The sequence below is a fragment of the Mastigoproctus giganteus genome, chromosome 3 (assembly GCF_048544385.1).
Source record: "Mastigoproctus giganteus isolate SK-2022 chromosome 3, ASM4854438v1, whole genome shotgun sequence".
Taxonomy (NCBI): domain Eukaryota; kingdom Metazoa; phylum Arthropoda; class Arachnida; order Uropygi; family Thelyphonidae; genus Mastigoproctus; species Mastigoproctus giganteus.
The window spans coordinates 114,063,636-114,086,709 of NC_143577.1; the positions used below are offsets into that span (position 1 = coordinate 114,063,636).

The 23,074-nt window shown below is 37.2% G+C and overlaps 1 protein-coding gene across 5 annotated transcripts in view; it reads right to left on the reverse strand.

Moving 5' to 3' along the window:
• The window catches only part of LOC150088229 (TIP41-like protein), a 299,210-nt gene that overhangs the window by 262,706 nt on the left and 13,430 nt on the right, over positions 1-23,074 (reverse strand). For 4 of the 5 annotated variants that reach the window (XM_090370642.1, XM_090370640.1, XM_090370639.1 and 1 more), the window contains exon 2: positions 5,521-5,715. The exons of the other annotated variant lie outside the window; for it this stretch is intronic. In XM_090370642.1, coding sequence (XP_090226768.1) covers positions 5,521-5,714 — 194 coding nt within the window. In that variant the 5' untranslated portion in view covers position 5,715. The remainder of the gene's footprint in view (positions 1-5,520; positions 5,716-23,074) is intronic. 5 annotated transcript variants of the gene reach the window in all.

The following is a 23,074-nucleotide window of genomic DNA, read 5'->3' on the forward strand; positions in this document are numbered from 1 at the left end:
CCTCTACAGTTCCATTTCACGATGCAATCCATTATTTGTTTTTAGTGGTTAAGTTTGATTCAGTCTGTTCATATCAGTCCAGTTTCGTTTTCTATTAGGTAGGATGTCCAGTGTCCATATCATATTCCACATATAGATCCAAGATGGGTTTGTCCTGATTGACGTTGTTATCTACATCCGTGTTCAATGTATTCAGCTGAGTCTTTGTTGAATCTGGTGTTTTAAGTTTTGATGGTGTATGGGTTTCACTTGGCAAAACAGTAATTAGAGAATTGTTAGCATGGTCTATCATGTACTGTTACTTAGGAAATTGTTGTAGAGATGTTAGTATTGACCAAGCCCAATCTTCAATAGTTGGTGGAGCTCAGACTTCAGTTTGTGCTGCTGTTGACTGATACGTCTGTGCTATTGTGCATAGGCGTATTTTGGTGTATTGAGCATTATTGGCTATTTGGCATTCTGATAGGTGACTTTTCATTCTACTTTATATTTTTGAATCTTTTTTCCTATTTTCCACAGTTCATAGGCTCAGGAGTAGGCTGGAAGTTGGCCTTTACAGTTTGGACAGTTTGATGTTTCAGTATCACACTCCATCTGAGTAAAGGATTTTAACTGACAGTTAGAACACATTAAATCTCCTCAATGAACCATTTGAGAGACCAAATTTTTTGGCATTTGTAACACATTATTGGATTAGGGATACAAGGCCTTACTTAACAACTGAGGTAACCGGCTCTGAACTGGAAGATAAATTTGGAGTACCAAATGTAAATATGATATTTAATGTGGGAATGAGTTCACCAACTTTTCTGATCATAATACATTTAGCTTACATGACTTTTTTTCTTTTTTTTTTTTTTGCAGCTCTTGGACTACTTCATCCTCTGACATTGAACAGGTCCTAATCTGCAACTTCTCCTTTGAGAAATTTAGTTGCATGTGGGGTAACTTGCACAGGTATACTGCCAGAATTTGAAAGTTTAAGCAGAGTCTCTATTGCTTATAACTTGAAGTTTCAATTAGTAGATCACCAGCGCTAAGTCTTTTCACCATTTTTGGTGAACTGCTGAGTTTTCTAGGCATTTTTGTATGAGCCACAGAGACAGGGTGTTCATACTTTTGTTTGTCAAAGAATGAAAGATAAGGAATGTTAGGCTTTCTTGTTATAGCATGTCTGTATACAGTCATTTCGATGTTGTCATGTGTCATGGTCAGTTTCAGTTAAATTGGAAGATGAGTGTTTATACTCAAGTGGAAGGTAGTTGTACTCCATAGTTTGCTCCTTTTAGCCCTGGGGAAATTCTTTTTCCATGGAGCTTTCTGGCCTCACCACAGGGAGGCAGGAGTACTGCCTGGTGTGACCAAGCAAAATTTAGTAAGGGTTAGTAACTAACAAGAAAAAGCATAAAGAAAGGTAGCTTTCCTTAATGAGAGAAGAACAGCTAGGCAATAAGGAGTTTTTAATAAATATTGCAACTTAAATGAACTACAATGACTCCAGAAGAATTGCTCAGTGATAGCACAGACAAATGACTGGGTCACAGATTGTTTACAAAATTGGTAACACTTGGCCATTGTTACCAATTTGTTGGAAAACACTTAAATCTATTGTTGTAACTCTTCAAGACCTTTAATTTGTCGGAATAAACTATTGTTCATTTTTTTGTATTCCATAAATTTCATTAGTATTGTCAGCCTCAGGCCAGTTTTCTTCGAGATTTAGTAAATCGGGAACCCCATCAAGCTCTCAGCTGCCCAACTCAACGCCAGAGCTCAATCTTGTGAATCAGGCAACACAGCGACAATCTTCAAGGCAGAATGCACTGGTCCAAAAGGGTTCAGTTATTGTCGGAGACTACTGTCAGGGGGACAGGTAATATCTTTTGCAAAAAGGATAGGTGAAACAGGACCAGGGTATGTCTGCCAGGTGCAAAAGTTGATGACGTAGTAGAGCAGATATCATCTTTTAAGAGCACAAAGGGTGATAATTGTTGTACATGTTGGCACTAGGAGATCTGCAGATTTACTTAACAAGTACAGGTAATTGTTGAAAAAAAAAAGTCACAAATTAGGGTTAATTTGAAGGTGTCTAAAATTCTGCCCAAACACGATAGAGGGAAGTATTTGATGAGAGCCTTGTCAATCAATTCGGCCCTGGAGAGACTGTGCAAAGTTCACAAGGTAGAATGAATTTTTTTCAGCGTACTCTGTGCTTGTTAACAGGACAGACTGCTTATACAGGAATGAGATACACTTAAATAGAAAAGGTACAAGAATATTTGCTGATGCTATTTAGGCAGCATTAGATGGATTAGAAAACTGCTAGGTTTGGTGATTCACAGATTAAAATATTAACAGCAGCCACAGGCAGAGGTGAAAGTGATCTTTGCACTGCTTCTATTAGAATGAGCAGCAGCCTGGAAAACAAAATGCTGGGGATTTCAAGGACTGGTGGGAATCATCATGGAAAAAGTAAATACATGGGCTGTGTTAGAGTAACTAAAAGTAAGGAGGTGAATGTATATTTGCATGTACACCAATGCTAGGAGTATAGTAAATAAATTTAATGAATCTGAAGTGTTGGTCAAGACATCAAAGGTGTATATTGGTGGAATATCAGAGACAGTGTCACAAAGATATAAGCAGTGCAGAATTGGAATATGGGGAGTACAATGTATACAGAAAGGATAGACAGCGTAGGAATGGAGGAGGGGTTATGCTGTTAATTAAGAAACACAAAGTGCATCCAGTTCACATAGATGGACGGTGCAATGTTGAGTCAGTTTGGTGTGACATAAGCACTGGGAAAGGAAAAATGAGAGGTGTGTGTTATAGGCCTAATGAATCTGATGAGTATAATGAGCAATTGTGCAGAGAAATAGAGTGGGCCAGTAAATCGGAATGTCTTATAATGGGGGATTTTAACTTTCCAGATATTGACTGGAACTTGTGGGTTGGTCACTCGCAACACCAGCAGAACTTTTGTAGATTTATTGGATGACTGTTTTCTACAACAACAAGTTCCCCCAACAACTTCCCCCCCATTAGGAAAGGCCACCATAATGGGATATAGCATAGAATCACTTCAATTACTATCATCAGTAGCAATCAAAAATGGCAGATTTTTCAAAGCTCCTTCTTTTAATTCAACCTTTTGAATTGGAAGGGGCATTGTACCCCTTGTCAGCATACTCCTTATAATTCTATCCCTTACAATAGGATAGTACCTATTTATTGCACTGATCTGTGATAAATAGGTACTATCCTATTAATCCAAATACAGTAAACCCCTGCTATTCGCAGGGGTTACGTTCCTGTGAAATGCCGCGAATACCGAAAACGCGAATACTGAGTTATGGCTCCCATAGTAATAAAGGGGTTCCGTTCCAAAGTATGAAATATATAAGAAAAACTAGTCTAAAATTTTATCTATGTATGTATTATATGTACCTTCATAATACGACTATTAGTAAATTAATAGTAAATTTATTTACTAATATCATTATCAACGTAGAACATATTGAGTATTACAGCTCTGATTCATACTATATAATACGACTATGTACATAGACAGTACATAGTGAAATGCAAGCATATGGTATCGAAATGAAAATAAGAAATAATTTAATATTAAATGCAATATTTATTAGAAATTTCAAACAAATCTTTCAAACCAGCGCCTTTGCTAGCTAAAAAACTTATCCCGCCAGTGCTATCACCAGTTTCGCTTAAGTGTTGATAAAGGAGTTTTGCCTTTTCACGAATGATGAGTGAACTTAACAGAATTTTATTTTGAGTTCGGTCTTCTATCCACAGATTTAAAGCCTTTTCCATTTTTTCTAATTTAACATCACGAGTTACATAGCAAATTTTTGAAGCAATTAGCGCGTTTTCACGGACACTACGGAGGATTTCTTCTTCCGATTTTTTGATTGATCGTACCATTGACTCATTGATTTTATAATGTTTTGCCACTGAGGAGACACTTTCACCATTAGAAATTTTGTCCAATAACTCAATTTTATTCGCTAATGTTATCACCTTCTTTGATCTTTTCACATTTCCCTTGTTATTCGTAGCCATATTTTTGTACGGGTTAGAAAGAACTTGTCCACAATAAAGTCACTTCCTTCCGTTAACACGCTCGAAAAAGTCCGCAAAAGGTTGATTTATCACTTTTGTAAGCATATCAATTTATAAATTGAGAAATTTATTCAATTTATAAGCGTATAAATTAAAAGCAAACGACAAAACCTTCCATGACAAGCGCATAACACATACTGAAACAGGATTAGCGAGAAACATCCACGCTCGCAATTTTGTCACCCCTCTCCCCCCACCCACTGAGCGCTGTTTTGACTGGGAAAGATAATTTTAGCCATGCCCATGTTTTTTTATGGCAGAAAATGTTCACGGTGCTTTAAAATTCACATATTTTTAAGGTTTCATTTTATATTAAATCAGTGACCGCGAATACGGGAAACCACGAATACAGATACTGCAAATAGCAGGAGTTTACTGCACTTTATTAACAGAAATAAAATTTACCATATTGACATTCAATGTTCGTAAATAATTTCATAAGCAAGCATATACTCTAAAAAATCCTTGCATATCCATGGATAGGTACACTTAACACTGGTTGAATACCGCTATGCTGAAATGCCTCCATATGGTATCAACTCCTAAATACTGACCTTTTTACAAGCGAGTTTCTTTGAACATATGTGGGTTCCTGGTACTGTTTCCAATAGCAAACCAGTGGAAACTTTTCTCCATAAATTATTATTTTTGCAAAATGAAAACTTTGTACGTAAGTTCCTTTAAATATTAATGTTCTTATTTTGACTAATTTCCCAACATTATAGTGGAATTACTATCAAAAATCAAATAAGGGTTTTAGAAAATAAAAAACATAAAAAAAATAATAATAAATTTTCTGTTTATACAACGGGACTACCAAACGGTCAGAGGAGTTCACAAGATAGACAGAATACAAGAAACAGTACCGTATTCAGCAGTCACGGGCTTGAACCCCGGTCACTCAAGGCACGTGTACTTATGCACCCGCACGCCTGACCACTAGGCTACGGTGGCCTTTGTATATTATTGTTGATGTAATGTATTCTCTACATCTCTTTATGTACCCCTTAATTCAATGTTATCAACTTCTTGATCTGAATTAAGGAATTTCTTCAGTTACCACTTTTGTATTCTCCTTGAATTATTTTTCATGCTGCCATCTATTATAAATTACGTCTAAAATTAGCTGAAAACACAGATAAGGGATGGCATCATGTATTGAAAAAAATTAAGGCAATTTGTACATTAACAGACATGTTTGAAATGCCCTTCAAAATGTAGATCTACGTGTGCCCTCGTGGGAAGATCAAGGAATACTTATCTTATCTTGGTAAGGGATAATACATATTAATAAGCACTATAGAGTATGTATGAATTAAAATGTAATAGGTTAACTGGATAAATTAAACTCCATCTCATTATTTAAAGTAATGTTACCTGCAAAATGTGCATATTTCATTTTTATACTGCTTAATTCCTTTAGCAGATAATGCATTACAGTCTCCTGATGAACACTGTGAAGGCAAAATATGATTCTTCTGTGTAGTAACTGTCCATGGTCCAAACTCAAATTTATTTAATTTTCCAGTTGTTTTACTGACATCACCTTTCATAACTTTTGAATCAGACATACTGTTTAATAGTAAGGGGGGAAAAAATTAGACAGAATTCAGTAAATATTATTCACCATATAGTTAAATAATTCAAATTTAAACAGTTGTCAAAAACATTTTTATCATTTAGATAGTAGATTAATGTAGTTCCTGAGCAGCAACAAAGAATAAAAATAAATGCATCCTCTTTATGTCCTTACATGCTGTGATTAAACTATAAATATAGTTCTTAGCAGGATGAGTCACATTTCATAAAGACAATTTCACATAAATATTATGCAACAAGTAGTTTACTATCCAAAAACGTGTTTACTGAACTCTGTTAATGCAATATTAAATGTAAACTTAACACTGTAAATGCATTAAGTACAATATGCAATATTAATCAAAATAACATTATATGAAATGGATATTCTCAGAGACAAAGTATAAACTGTTAATGAATTCTCAGATAACTGAAATAAATCATCTTGTGTACAAATTAGGTATTTTCATCCAAAAATCCTTTGAATGAAAAGCACGTAAAACAATATTAAGTAATTAATAATGGATCTAAACCTTTAAAGATCTATATTCATCATGATCTTTAAAGATCAGGACTGATCCTTAAAGATAGTCATGGGTCACATTTAAGTGAATAAGTTATTACTCATATTACAAAAAATACTTCTATAGATGAAATAAGAATTTGTTTCATCTCACCATGAAGCACTGTGTATGGGTAAATTTTACTATAGTTAAAATATTTTATAAATAAAACATTTAACTTAAACCTAATAAATGCAATATTTACAGTTAGCCATTGTTTAAACTCTTTATTCAGACCATGCCAATAGATTGTGAAATACTATATTTTCATTTCAATTGTTTTTTTCTCTTAGTTTATCTTATGAATAAAACAAAATCTAAACAAAACATGCATTATTCTTATTATTGTTGGACAACTTTTATAAGTTTTTTTATTATTTCATCTATTTTTGTTATTATTATTTCTTATTACACTGGTCAGCAAAAAAAAAAAAAAAAACATTTTTTCGCTTACTGTTAAAATTCAGGGTGGTTCTTGCAGATTTGACATTTCTGAATTCAAACATGGCAATCATATTGCTGTAACAAATACCAATTTTAAGAGAGAAGGAATTAAAGTCAAAAACTCAGTTTCTATTAAATAAGATGATTTCACATACTTTAAGAAAATGTTACATAAAGTACTAAATATTGAACAATGGGTCTATTAACCTTATTCTATTTACAAAAATGTTTATCTGATAACTCAGGTTCTCAGGAAAAATATCTAAATGAGAATGTAGGAAATGAAGTTTTAACAACATGTTGCATCCCAACTCATTGTATGGTAAAATTAGCTCATCCACAATAGGAGGCATGATAAGAGGGAGTATATCATGAGAGCCCTGTCAATCAATTCTGCCCTGGAGAGATAGTGCAAGGCCCATGGGGTAGAATTTCTCCCAGCATAGTCTGTGCTTGTTAACAGGAGAGCTTGTTTCTACAGGGATCGGATACACTTAAATAGAAAGGGTGCAAGAATATTTGCTGATGCTATCGAGGCAGGGTTAGGTGGGTCAGAAAACTGCTAATTGGGGAGGGGGGATTCACAGCCAATAGATTAACGGTACGTGCAGGCAGAGGTGAAAAGGATTCTTGCATTGCTTCTATTGAAATGAGCAGCAGCCTGGAAAGTGAGGTACTGGGGATTTCAGTGGCTGCTGGGAGTCATCACGAAACAAGTAAATATATCGGTTGTGTTACGGTAACTAAGAGTAAAAATAGGTGTATGTATACTTGCATGTACACCAATGCCAGGAGTATAGCAATTAAATTTGATGAATTTGTGGTAAGTGCTGGTCAAGACATCAAATGCACATATTGTTGGGATATCAGAGACGTGGTGCCCCACACAAATATAAACATTGCAGCATTGGAATTTGGGGAGTATAACGTGTACAGGAAGGATAGACAGGGTAGAAGGGGAGGAGGGGTGATGCTAAGAAACAAAATCTAAGGAAGTGCATCCAGTTTACATGGGTTGACAGTGCAGTGTTGAGTCAGTTTGGTGTGACCTGAGCACTGGGAAAAACAAGTTGAGAGTAGGAGTGTGTTATAGGCCTAATGACTCTCAGGAGTACAATGAACAACTGTACAGGGGAAACAGAGTGAGCCAGTAAATCAGATTGTCTTATAATAGAGGATTTTAATTTCCCAGATATAGACTAGAACTTGTGGGTTGGTCACTCACTCACCAGCAAGACTTTGCTGGATATTGGACGATTGTTTTCTACAGTAGCATGTTTGAGAGACAACCAAAGGGAGTAATACTCGGTCTGATTATCAACAGTGATTCTTCATACATTAAGAATCTGCAGATAAAGGAACCACTAGGTGGCAGTGATCACACTGTACTGATGTAAAGATGTAACTACCATTTTTGCTTAATAAAGGTGACTACAGTTTTTAAATTTTATACAGTGGAACCAAATGATGATGTTACCAACAGCAAATTCTAAATGGGAAGCATTCGAGGAATTAATCTTGGAGGCTACTAGGTTTTTCATACCAGCTATGAAATAATGTTCAAGGTTTAGGCCTAAATGGATGTCAAATGACCTAATGAGACTTGTGGCAGAGAAGAAAAATGTATGGTATGCATATAAATTATCGGAAGACACAGATGCCTATGGTAGATATAAGGTACTAGGTAATCAAGTCAGAAAAGGGATAAGGCAAGCAAAGGCACATTACGAGAAATCTATGGCAAACAATGCAAAGAAAAACAGTAAAGACTTCTTTACTTATGTAAACTCAAGAAGGAAGGGGATGAATCAGATTGGTCCACTTGACATCGACGGTTCAATTGTTGACAAACCTGCTGAGGTAGCTGACAAACTGAATGAATATTTTGCATCTACATTCACATATGAGAGGTCTGTAGGGAAATGGAGGCCAGAAGCTTATCAAACTCCGGCAGGGAGCTAAATGATTTTGTAATAACTGAGAGCAAAGTGGAGGAGAAATTGTTGAAATTGAATATAAGGGATTATTCCAGTTATATTAAATCTTTACATTTAATATAAATGGATATAACTGGATATTTAATATAATATATCCAGTTATATTAAAGCTTTACATCCAAATCCCGGGAGGAGGTGGCTTTGCCTGTCTCCTCTCCACCCCCTCTTTTCTTTCTAGTGAGGCATAGCATGTCCCACTGATTACAAAGGGCCATTCTCCCTATTGACCCCTTATTTCTATTTATGCCCCCCAGTCTTCAGTCTCCCCCCCTTACTTTTACCTTTCACAGTGCACAGTCCCACACGTCAAAATTTATAAACATCAAAATTTAGCCTGACTTTTCAGGCACTAATATTATCCTTTCAGCGTACAAACCCAACTTAAGTTCTTAAAATGAATTAATTAGGCAAAACTAAACCGTGTATACATTTTTTTTTTTTTTTTAGGTCCTTGCCACTGAAATCTCTGGAAAGTAGGTGGAAGGATCTGCCAGAGAAACAAATGAATAAATGGATACACCTGGTGGCCTCCCTGTGGCAGAGTACAGTAACATCGGGTCCCGTTAGGGGCCTGGCGGCCAACAAGCCAGAAGAACAATGGGCACAACATATCACACAACACATGATCCACACACTTTAAATCTCTGGCTTTGACGGAGTACTGTCCTCGATACAGAGAACATACGTGGAGATGGGGTAAATCACTGGTGCCATTAGACCCGAAAATACTCTATACTAAATCTATCCAGATATATTAAAGGAAGCAGTAAAGGAAATAATCAAATCCTTAGCCATAATTATGAAAGCTTCCTTAGACTAAGGGAAAGCCCTCATGGACTGCTGATGTGCAAATTTGTCCCCAATTCACTTTGTGGGGAAAATAATAGTCTTTGGTTAAGGAAGCAATGCAGGATCATCTAGATGAGACTGCAGTTATAGTTCAAACACAGCGTGGGTTTGTTTAGTGGAAGTCTTGTTTGACTAATTTCACTGGATTGTATATTGAGGTATTGGATAGGTGTATGTATACTTGCCTATACACCAATGCCAGAAGTTTATAAAAAAAAAAAAAAATTGGTGAATTTGAAGTGTTCGTCGTGACATCAAAAGCAGATATTATTCGTAATCAGACTTGGTGCCACACGGATATAAGCAGTGCAGAATTGTAATTTGGGGGTGTACAGAAAGGATACACAGGGCAGGAAGGGAGGAGGGGTTATGCTGTTAGTTAAGAAACACACAATATCTAAGGAAGTTTTTTTTTTTTTTTTGTAGTTGTTGGCGCATAGGCTTCTGTGGCCATAATGCACCTCCCAAGGTTTTTGCAGTACTTTGATCCAAGCCCGAGGCGGGAATCGAACCCGCGACCTTTGGGTTGCCAGGCAGGCACTTTACCCACCCGGCTAGCCCGGTCGGCTCTAAGGAAGTGCAACCAATTGACATTGGTGGACAATGCAATGTTCAGTCAGTGTGGTTTGATATAATCACCGGAAAAGGGAAAATGAGAGTAGGTATGTGTTATAGGACTAATGAACCCAACGAGTATAATGAGCAACTGTGCAGAGAAAAAAAATTGGGCCAGTAAATTATGTTGTGTTATAATGGGGGATTTTAGCTTCCCTGATATTAACCGGAACTTGTGCGTTAGTCACTCACACACTAGCAAGAATTGTGGATTTTTTTTATTATATTAGCCATCTGGTGCAAGAAAGCCTGAGGCTTATGCTGCACCAACCAAAAAAAATTTGCGTTACCCTGAAAGATAGACAGGATGACTGTTTTCTTCAACATGTCTGAGAGGCAACCAGAGGGAGTAATATTCTTGATCTGATTATCAGCAGTGATTCTTCGTGCATTCAGAATCTGCAAATAAAGGAACCACTAGGTGGCAGTGATCACAGTGTACTGATGTGGGATTTACTTAAAGATGTAACCACCATCAGGAGTAAGGGGAAGGGTTTTTGCTTTCGTAAAGGTGACTACAGTGGTCTGAGAGAGATTTTTTAAATTCTAAACAGTGGGATGAACTGATAATGTTACCAATGATGAATTCTAAATGGGAGGCCTTCAGGGAATTAATCTTAGAGGGTACTAGGCTGTTCATACCAACAAAGAAATACTGTTCAAGGTTTAGGCCTAAAATGGATGTCAGATGAATTAATGACAGAGAAGAAAAATGCATGGGATGCATATAAATTATCAGGCAACACAGGAGATTATGGCAGATATAAGCTAGTCTGTAATCAAGTCACAAAGGGGGGTTAGGCAGGCGAAGGCAGATTGCGAGAAATCTTTGTCAAAGAATGCAAAGAAAAACAGCAAACAGCTCTTTACTCATTTAAACTGTAGAAGGTTGTTGTTGGTTTAGGATTTATTAGACGCATTAGCAACTATGGCCATAGTGCACCAACTGTAGAAGGAAAGGGATGAATCAGATTGGTTTGACTATTGATGTTCAAGCTCAGGTAGCTGATAAACTAAATGAGTATTTCACATCTATATTCACACATGAGGAGTTATTCTAGGAGGGAAATGCCAGAAGTTTTTCAATATCTAACAGGGAGCTACATGATTTTGTTATAACTGAGAGCAAAGTGGAGGAGAAATTGTTGAAGTTAAACATAATGAAGGCACCTGGGGTGGATGGGATCTAGCCAGTTATATTAAAGGAGGCAGCAAAGGAAGTAAGCAAACCCTTAGCTGGAATTATGAAAGCTTCCTTGCACTCTGGGGAGGTCCCCATGGACTGGAGATGTGCAAATGTATCCACAATTCACAAAAGGGGATCAAAGGGTGACAAGAGTAATTACAGCACTGTCAGTTTGACTTCTATTCCAGGGAAGATAATGTAGTCACTGGTTAAAGGAAGCAATGCAGGATCATCAAGACAAGACTGCAGTTATAGTTCAGACACAGCATGGGTTTGTTAAGGGATGTCTTGTCGGACAAATTTGATTGGATACTATGATGTGGTGACAAAGGAATTGGATGCAAAGAATAATTTTGATATCATATACTTGGATTTTAGGAAAGCTTTTGATACCATGGCACATCATCATTATTATTATTTAGCCATATGGTGCAAAGAAGCCTGAGGCTTATGCTGCACCAGCCAAAAAAAAATTTCCGAGTTACTCTGAGAGAGAGAGAGTCAAAAGTAGAAGGGAATTGCCAAGAAAGAGAAGAATGATGATATCCAGCTCAGGACCCTGGGTGTGCCAAGCCCATAGTCACAAGATGTTGAGTCCCTGACGTTAAAGACTACTGTACAAATTGAAGCAGAATGGCATTAAAGGCAAGTTGTTACAATGGATAAAAGGCTGGTTGAGCAGGAGAAGACAGAGTAGTTATCAATGAACACTGCTCTTCAAGGGACTAATGTTATTAGTGAGTCACCCAGGGTTCACTGTTGGGCCCATTGTTGTTTTCGGTATTTATCAATGATATTGATGAAGGTATATCAGGGTTAATGTCGAAGTTTGCAGACGATACGATACGATTGACAGGGTTGTTAGCGACACTAATGACAGTACGGTGCTGCAACAGGATCTAGAAAAGTTGAGCAGATGGACTGAGAGGTGGCAACTGAAGTTTAACATTGACAAATGTAAAGTACTGCATATGGGTAGCAGTAACCCTAGAATAATGTATCAACTGGGTGGTACTACATTCAGGGTAGTGGAGAATGAAAGGGACCTCAGGGTAATTGTGCAGTCATATATGAAGTTTTCTGAGCAGTACAAAAAAGCTGCAAGAGTAGCTCATGGTGTCTTGTCAATGATATACAGGAATTTTGCTTGCAGGGATAACTGGGTGGTACTACACTCGGGGTATTTGGAGAATGAAAGGGACCTCGGAGTAATTGTGCAGTTATATATATATATATATATAGAATATTAAGGATAATATAAAGAACCATTAGAATAAGCAAATCAATCCAATAATAATACCATCAGGGACCTAAGAAAACCCAAAAAAAAAAAAAATTATTATCGCTTTTTACCGACAATCTAGATGACTTCAACTGGGGCCAACCACCCAGAATGAAGGCAAAAGTTGAAGTCATCTAGATTGTCGGTAAAAAGCGATAATAATTTTTTTTTTTTTTGGGTTTTCTTAGGTCCCTGATGGTATTATTATTGGATTGATTTGCTTATTCTAATGGTTCTTTATATTATCCTTAATATTCTATAGACATTATGGGTGCATTGCATGATTGCTTGCAACTGCATTGACTCATAAATATTATTTACATATTAGTTACAGTTATTGTCGTTTTAACTTTCTTTACTTTTTTTTTATCAATAATTATAAATATATATATATATAAGAGAGAGAGAGAGAGAGAGAGAGAGAGAGAGAGAGAGAGAGAGAGAGAGAGTTTTCTGAGCAGTGCAAAGAGGCTGCAAGAGTAGCTCATGGTGTCTTGTCAATGATGTGCAGGAATTTTTCTTGCAGGGATAAGGGGGGTAATTGTCCTCTTGTGTAAGATAATGGTCAGGCCCCATCCTGGGTACTATATACAGGTCTGAAGGCCTCATTTTAGGAAAGATGTAGAACTGCTGGGACGAGTACGGAGAAGGGCATCAAGATTGGTGAATGGAACACAGGGTTGGCATTCCCAAAAAAAAAAAAAGCTTAAGTTCTAAAAATTGCAGCTTCTAGAGACTAGGCACGAGCGGAGTGATCTAACTGATGTGTATAAGTCCTTGAATGGATTGAGCAAGCTCAATGCTAATGGCATACCTCCTCTCACTCAGATTACTCACCTGAGGGGGCGACAGAGTTGGTGTCACTACTGCATGCTGTACGTCTTATCTTAAGCTCCTCAAAAAAATCTTTAAATTGTGGTGTAATTTGTGATTTCCAGGATCTACAAGTGTTCATCGGACTCCTCGTCTGATGGTGAGTCCATTCATAGTACTTTTGTGTCAAACCTTGTAGTGGTATCAAAGTTAGAAGCGTTTTTAAATTAATTTCACTCTGTCCTTGCTTACAGTAGAACGGGGATCAAAATGGCTACACCTACATAGGACTGACTGTTGTTAATATAGTTGTGGAATTTTCTAATTGATATTGTTTTTTTTTTTTATGAAAACCCCAAACACGAGAGGTATTAGAACCTATAGTACTTAGTACCGTGCTTACGTTGGAGGTTGAGAAGACGAGAGAAGATATTAGTTAATATTAGACTTTAACTTCTGTAGACTGTAATTTTCAGGAAAGACATATGAAGGAAGGTTTTTCCAGAAAACACTAGGTTAACTGAATAAACAATGAAGATGAAAAGTACTTTTGAGTTTGGAGTTGGACAGTAAATGGATGTTGCTTGGTGGTGGCACGGGTTTTGGACTGTTTACAAAGAGAGAGGGGGAATTATAGAAACCTATTCAGAAGAAGGGTGCCCACGGAAGTATCTGTAGAAAAGGCATGCAGCAGAAACAGTAAATTTATGAGACATCGAGTGAAAAGACTCTGTTAGAGATTAGTCATTAATTAACCTAACTGCCCTCTAATGAATCAAATCTAGAAGCCTGAGAGGTTTTGGGGGCACCGCCCCAGATGTGGGAACAATATTCCATGGTAGGGCGGGTTTGTGATTTGTACAGAGTGAACAGCTGTTTGGAAGAAGAGTAACACCAAGAGCAAAAGAGAAAACCAAGTTTTTAGATGCAGAAGTAGCAATATTTGTAATATGCTTGTACCAAGAGAGATTACAAGTCAGGGTAATCCCCAAAAGAGATATATCAACTTGCCTAGAAATCGGAGTGTCACCAATGGTAAGCATAGGAGCAGAAGAATCCTTTTTGCGAGATATAAGAAAAGAGTTTTAAAAGGGTTGAAATCAACTAAGTTGTCTTTGCCCCTCTGGAGATCGGCATTTAAGAGGAAAAGAGTGGGGGAAAGAACTGAACCTTGGGAGACACCAGCATTAGAGGAGAAGTTAGAAGACAGAGAGCCATCTACTGTCACCCTCAGTGAGTGATCAGAGAGAAAACTGGATAACCAATTACAAAGAACAGTTGGCAAACCGTAAGATGGAAGCTTGTTTAGAAGACCTTTATGCCAAACATGATCGGAAGCCTTTGAGATGTCTAGAGCAACTGCTTGTATCTCACCTACTTTTCCATTGAATTTGTCCATAAATGGGTAACATAAGCCAGAATATCACCAGTAGATCAACTGACGGAATCCATAATGGCGATCATTGATCAGACGGAAGGTTTCTAGGTAGTTTAAGAGTTGGCGGTTAATTGATTTTTCCATTACTTTAGAAAGAGCAGAAGTATTTGCAATGGGATGATAATTGGATGGGAGGGATTTGTCACCCTTTTTTAGGAACTGGCTTGATATGAGCAAATTTCCAAGCAGAAGGATAAACACCTTACACCTCTGGAATAAGAAAGTGAAAAAAAGGTGGCAAAGAACAGGTTTTGAGAACAAGTGAAGAAATACCATCAAGACCTGGAACTTTCTTAGCATCAAGATTCATCAAAATCCTTCTGACATCTTTTTGACGGCAGGAGGCATTGAATGGAGCGTGTTGGGAATGGTGGGAGGTGTTTTACCAAAATCACTAATATATGAGTTGGAAGAAAAATGGGATGCTAGCAGGTCAACTTTATCCTTGGCCGAAGTGACATCAAAACCATCTGGTTTTGACAGAAGTGGAAGAGAGATAGGCAAAAGTTGCAGCCAATAGCTTTGGCAAGAGACCAGAATGCTCGCTTCAGGGCAAACATGTTGAAGTACTGTACTATAGAATATTGCTTTTTATTGCATTTTTGTTCGGTATGTCTATGTTTTCTGATTGCGCATTTGATTGAGAAGCCTTCAGGCCTCTCAACTTAACTATAATTGTTTTAATCATGAAATTAAGTAAGCTTCTTGCTTTTTAATTATAATTTTACTAAAATATTACATAAACTTTACGAGCATGACATGATGGCAGATTCTGAAACTTCGTTGAGGCTGTCACTGTGCGGAAAATATTCTAAAATATAATGGCAACAAGCAATAATTTAAAAAAAAAAAAAAAACTGTATGCATTATATCTCCAACCTCCAAAAAACCAGTGTGAATTAAGGATGATTACTAAAGAACTTGATGTGGAAACTATAAAGATCGGTCATGTGTTCCGGCCACAATGTAGCTTGTGGACGGCAATTGTGGGCAGAAGAATTATCCCGCTTTGTGCAAACATTTTGAATTAGAGGTTAAATATTCGGGATTATTAAACCGACTTTTAATCTGGAATTTCTTAACGATTCAGCACTAATGATCGACATCCTGCAGGAGCTCTCTTACCTTTCAGAAACTTTACCAAATCACTATGGTAAAAGCAGATAAATTAATTATTCGAACTATCAATGCTATTGATAATTTGAAAAATTCTGAAGGAAATTATGAAGCTAAATTTGAGAGCATGTTAAAGTGGAAAGAATTTGAAGGAGTCAAAATCGAAAGTAAGAACACATTTAAAAAATTACCTCGTGACAAGTTGTTAAATGCACTGTTTTATCCTTAAAGTTATTAATGCAACAGGCGGTGATTTTAAATTAAATAAAGAAAATAATGATACCACTGAGAGAAATTTTAAACATACATGCATATGTTTAAAATTTCATGATTTCCGGAATATGAAAGTTCTTTCGTCTCTCAGAGGCAAGACAGTGAAAACCAAATAAGAAATTTAAGTTTTCTGATAAAATATGAAATAAAATTTAATGATTTTAGAGATTTTGTCAAAGACCGTTTATCTTTAAAATCGAGTGAAATTCCCTTTAAAGTTAAGAAAGCCAGAAATATCTTCAAAACCATTGCGATTAGTAATGCTGAACTGACTGAGCTTTGAGCGTAATGAATAATATTGTATAAATGAATTTCTAAAAGAATAAGAGAAGTTTACCTGAATATGATAAATAGAACACTTCCGTATGATACTCTCCAGAAATTAAAACGAAAACAATTAAAAAATCAAAAATCTTACATTACAGTAAGAAATAATCAACAATAATTAAAAATCAAATGAACACAATTAAAAATTAAGTCAAAAATTAATTTAATGAAAAATTGCAGGAAGGAAAATCGTTTTGCAATTTTTCATTAAATTAATTTTTGATGTGATTTTTAATTGTGTTCATTTGATTTCTAATTATTGTTAATTATTTCTTCCTGTAATGTATGATTTTTGATTTTTTAATTGTTTTTGTTTTAATTTCTAAAAAGTATCATATGGAAGTGTTCTATGTATCATATTGAAGTAAACTTCTCTTATTCTTTTACAAATATTGATATCAACGTAGAATGTATTGAGCATTATAACTCTGGTTCATACTGTATAAATGAATGAGTAATGTTGACAATTAAACACATTGCAGATTGTGATGACCATACATCTAAATGGAAAACCATTGCTTCAGTTTGATCTGGATTGTTACATCAAATCATTCCTCTGTAATCATCGCTCAGCTACTGAGCAAAGCAGAAGATCGACAACAAATATTAATAAAGAAGTAAATTGCATATGGCAATTTTTAGAATAAATTTTTCTTGAATATTTGTGTAATTTTTTTTTCATGTAATCTGATTTTTGTGTACCTTTTCTAGAACAGTTTGTTTTTTATGTAATATTTTTTATATTGTGGAATGTTTTGTGATAGTTTGTTATTTGTGATATGGGAAATATTTTATGTTATTTTTTATTCTCAATATTAAAATTTTATCATGAAAAAAAATGTATCCATTATATTTCTCTAGTTGTTAAAAAAAAGACAAATAAAAAGTTGCGTGTGCTGAGTATGCGCAGTAGATGGTTTTATGTGAAACATCCTTCGCGTTTCTTTTAGATATTTTGATTTGTATATATTGATTATGAAATAAAAGAGCTTTTGTATTGTAAATATTTTATTGATCATTCACAAATTTCCCTAATTTCTGGAAGACAAGATACAATGGTTTTATGATACCTATAGTAAGAGATATATACTTGCAATTGCAATGTATCTAATGTCTCTGAAACCAGCGTCAATTGAGGTACCCGATCTTTTAGTTGAAATGACATACGCAACTGTTATGCGAACAGCTGTGTATGCAAAAATGCAAGGCGAAAAAAGAAACTGACAAAAGAAATTGACAAATCTTTGTATTGCAGTCATATGACAAATACTTGCAATCATACTTACTGCAGTAGTAACTGCAGGAAGTATGATTGTGACATCATACTATTCAAAAATTCTAAAAAGTTAGAACTCAAGATATCGTAGTGGTCACAAAAAATGCATCATGCGCTCTAATCATACTACTAGTGAGTGCTCTGCACAGACTAGTGGTATAAGCGAGGGAAGCGCCTCTGGCAGACACTGTGGATGACATCACTTCCATGACCGATCAAATTTACTCAGATGGTCCCCCACCCCAAAGAATGCTTCACATCAAAAAGTTGGCAAAAGTGCGAGCCCATTGTTAAAATATTCACAGCTCACCACTGATTGATACTGATTATATAGATATAGAATTGATTTCCATGATGATATTAATATACAAGATACATATTGGTCTGTAAATTATCTTCAAAAAGGCCTCTAAGGTTAGGAGAGTACATATCCAGAATTTAAAACAAATACACCAACAGTTTAACTATAGTGGTTTAATACTGAAAACTATAAAATGTACCAAACGATACTACACTGTAAAATAATATATGCAAAAAACTGATTTACAAAATAAAATTTACGATAAAAATTTTAAAATATACAATAGAATATAAATAAAATATTTAAAATACAATAAAATTAAAAGCGATAAAACATTGACTGAACCTTTCGGGGGCTTCTGCCTCCTTTCTCAACATCCTTAAGTAACAACACATCCTTAAGTAACAGGCTCACAGCACACGTGGCTGACCAGGCGCATGCTCAATATTTCTTCCATGTGAACCAGAACCGGAAGCGGCTCAGGAGCGTGGAAATATAAAAGTATTATTTAGTGTTGTATCGTTAACGGTTGGTGTATTTGTTTTAAATTCTGGATATGGTCTGTAAATTGTTAACTGTTGACTGATTATTGTATTGTTAGCTAGCATAAGGAACACTGTTGCAGTTTCACAGCTGCCTGGAACCGGACATATAAACATTCGAAGATTAATATAATTATTTTCGCAGCACTCCTAGCCAGCGTAATGAGAAACTCAAATTCTATTGCACGACATCCAACACCAATTATACTGTTGCCAATCTGCTTTTCATCCCAGACTTTGTAACTGCCCTGACTCAAATTAGTGCAGTGGAAAGTTCATCTACCACCAGTCAGGACAAACAAAAGGCACATCATAGCCTCATACAACATAAGAACCCCTCAAAAGTATGTCACTCAACCACAAAAAAGGAAAAGAAGCATAGCGATTATCACTCTCAGGAAGAAATTCAAGAGTGTTCCGGTGCTTCTGACTCTGGTCCTGATGAGACCCAATGCGGTACTGCATGTACGACAGCTTCCACATCCACAGTCCCTCACAGCTGCCTGGAACCGGACATATAAACATTCGAAGATTAATATAATTATTTTCGCAGCACTCCTAGCCAGCGTAATGAGAAACTCAAATTCTATTGCACGACATCCAACACCAATTATACTGTTGCCAATCTGCTTTTCATCCCAGACTTTGTAACTGCCCTGACTCAAATTAGTGCAGTGGAAAGTTCATCTACCACCAGTCAGGACAAACAAAAGGCACATCATAGCCTCATACAACATAAGAACCCCTCAAAAGTATGTCACTCAACCACAAAAAAGGAAAAGAAGCATAGCGATTATCACTCTCAGGAAGAAATTCAAGAGTGTTCCGGTGCTTCTGACTCTGGTCCTGATGAGACCCAATGCGGTACTGCATGTACGACAGCTTCCACATCCACAGTCCCTCACAGCTGCCTGGAACCGGACATATAAACATTCGAAGATTAATATAATTATTTTCGCAGCACTCCTAGCCAGCGTAATGAGAAACTCAAATTCTATTGCACGACATCCAACACCAATTATACTGTTGCCAATCTGCTTTTCATCCCAGACTTTGTAACTGCCCTGACTCAAATTAGTGCAGTGGAAAGTTCATCTACCACCAGTCAGGACAAACAAAAGGCACATCATAGCCTCATACAACATAAGAACCCCTCAAAAGTATGTCACTCAACCACAAAAAAGGAAAAGAAGCATAGCGATTATCACTCTCAGGAAGAAATTCAAGAGTGTTCCGGTGCTTCTGACTCTGGTCCTGATGAGACCCAATGCGGTACTGCATGTACGACAGCTTCCACATCCACAGTCCCTCACAGCTGCCTGGAACCGGACATATAAACATTCGAAGATTAATATAATTATTTTCGCAGCACTCCTAGCCAGCGTAATGAGAAACTCAAATTCTATTGCACGACATCCAACACCAATTATACTGTTGCCAATCTGCTTTTCATCCCAGACTTTGTAACTGCCCTGACTCAAATTAGTGCAGTGGAAAGTTCATCTACCACCAGTCAGGACAAACAAAAGGCACATCATAGCCTCATACAACATAAGAACCCCTCAAAAGTATGTCACTCAACCACAAAAAAGGAAAAGAAGCATAGCGATTATCACTCTCAGGAAGAAATTCAAGAGTGTTCCGGTGCTTCTGACTCTGGTCCTGATGAGACCCAATGCGGTACTGCATGTACGACAGCTTCCACATCCACAGTCCCTCACAGCTGCCTGGAACCGGACATATAAACATTCGAAGATTAATATAATTATTTTCGCAGCACTCCTAGCCAGCGTAATGAGAAACTCAAATTCTATTGCACGACATCCAACACCAATTATACTGTTGCCAATCTGCTTTTCATCCCAGACTTTGTAACTGCCCTGACTCAAATTAGTGCAGTGGAAAGTTCATCTACCACCAGTCAGGACAAACAAAAGGCACATCATAGCCTCATACAACATAAGAACCCCTCAAAAGTATGTCACTCAACCACAAAAAAGGAAAAGAAGCATAGCGATTATCACTCTCAGGAAGAAATTCAAGAGTGTTCCGGTGCTTCTGACTCTGGTCCTGATGAGACCCAATGCGGTACTGCATGTACGACAGCTTCCACATCCACAGTCCCTCACAGCTGCCTGGAACCGGACATATAAACATTCGAAGATTAATATAATTATTTTCGCAGCACTCCTAGCCAGCGTAATGAGAAACTCAAATTCTATTGCACGACATCCAACACCAATTATACTGTTGCCAATCTGCTTTTCATCCCAGACTTTGTAACTGCCCTGACTCAAATTAGTGCAGTGGAAAGTTCATCTACCACCAGTCAGGACAAACAAAAGGCACATCATAGCCTCATACAACATAAGAACCCCTCAAAAGTATGTCACTCAACCACAAAAAAGGAAAAGAAGCATAGCGATTATCACTCTCAGGAAGAAATTCAAGAGTGTTCCGGTGCTTCTGACTCTGGTCCTGATGAGACCCAATGCGGTACTGCATGTACGACAGCTTCCACATCCACAGTCCCTCACGTGGGCCCCAAATTCTCAACTCCTACGCTTCCTCCTTCAGCCCTTGACCAGACGATTGTAATGGGTCTAAAATCTTCTGACCGACTGGCCATCTCATCCTCACTGCTGCGCACTGACCGCAAAACCTCTGCTTAACCTACCATGCTTCATCAACCCATCTGCAAGTTCCGCCTCATACCTGTCTCCTACCTGAATAACGAAACCAATCAGATTTTACTAAAATGGCTGGCAATTATGTACAGGAATTGTGGACTAAATTGGAATCAATAGCGACAGAATTAATAATAGATAACGAGAAACACCAAGAAGTAAACGATGAGCTGAAGACAAGAACAACTATTTTTGAGAAGGTGGTGGATACCCTTTCCAAGCTCTTGCCTTCACCTGACCTGGCTTCCTATCTCAGGACGAATGACCTGACTCTGGCTACACCTGATCCAACTCCATTCTCTACAGAAGCAGTGAAAGCTAGGAAAGTGACCTATGCAGAGGCTGCAAAGCAGCTACTGCAATCCACCCTCAACTTCCGATAGGAAGGTGCAGCACATGCTACTACTCTGTGCAAGTGAAGACTCGAACCTCAAGCCCAGTGTTGAGGTGAAGGAGATAGTTGCTAAAGACTGATTATTGAAGTGTCAAAGTCAAATCGCTTAGACCCAAGGAACAGGGCAACCATCCTTAAAACTACCACTGAAGAGGACCTGAACAGCATCTCTTCCAGCGGTTCCCGTTCTTCTGTTGGTGTTCTGGCAGCACTACCAAAGAAAGCTAATCCATCATTACTCCTTTATGATACTCCCAGGGATTGACCTAACGAAGAAATTTTAGACAACCTCTACTACAAAAATCTGGCTGACTATGGGTACACTAAAATCAAAAGCAAAATTACATTCAGATTTCAAACAAAAACAAATTCCAATTCAACGGCATGCAAGGTCATTAGTCTTTCACCCAGAATCTACAAGAGAATTCTCTCATCTGATAGATTTTTCTTGGGTTGCAGTGCACACAGATTTTGCCCCTTCACAGTTGTCACAAAGTGCTTCTTGTGCCTTGAATATGGCCAAGCCTCGCAACACTGTACCCATAACTCAGTTCAGTGTTGGAATTCGAGGTGAGCGGACGCGCTTAGTAAGGGCTCCTCAGTTAAGTGGTTTACTTTTGGATAGTGCTTTTAAATATTTGATTTATTTAGATATTGTTGGATTATTTTGTTATAGGTTTTCCTGTAACAGTTTGATTTTAATAATATTATAGATATAATTTTTTTAAAGTTAACTTTCATTGATATTTATTTAATTTTATAATGGTAGTTACGAGATCTGCCTTAAACACGTCACAGGCTATCGTGACTCATACAGAAATAGCCAATGGCGATTTACGGGTGAGTAATGATTTAATCCGTTGTGGAACCTGTGGAATGTTTTCCAAGGTCGACCTGGTGACTAATCCTACCTCACCTGGGGATTCTTTTCTTTGTGATCGATGTAAGGAGTGCACCGATCTTAAATTACAATTTGGTGCACTGATGGAACAATTGGAGTCCCTGAAAAAACGGGTGCTTGCCTTCGAGATTAATGCATCTGGGAGCTTGTCAGGGACTCAAGACTCCGGCAATTTACCCAAGTGATGCACACCCGATTCGAGCTTCAAAACAGAAAAACCAAGTGCAAATTACTCTGGTTAAAAAGGACATTGTTTTATTAGGAGACTCCATTGTCAGGGAAACGGGGAATATTTTTTGTAATAAGGATAGGTGGAATAGAACCAGGGTATGTCTGCCAGGAGCAACTA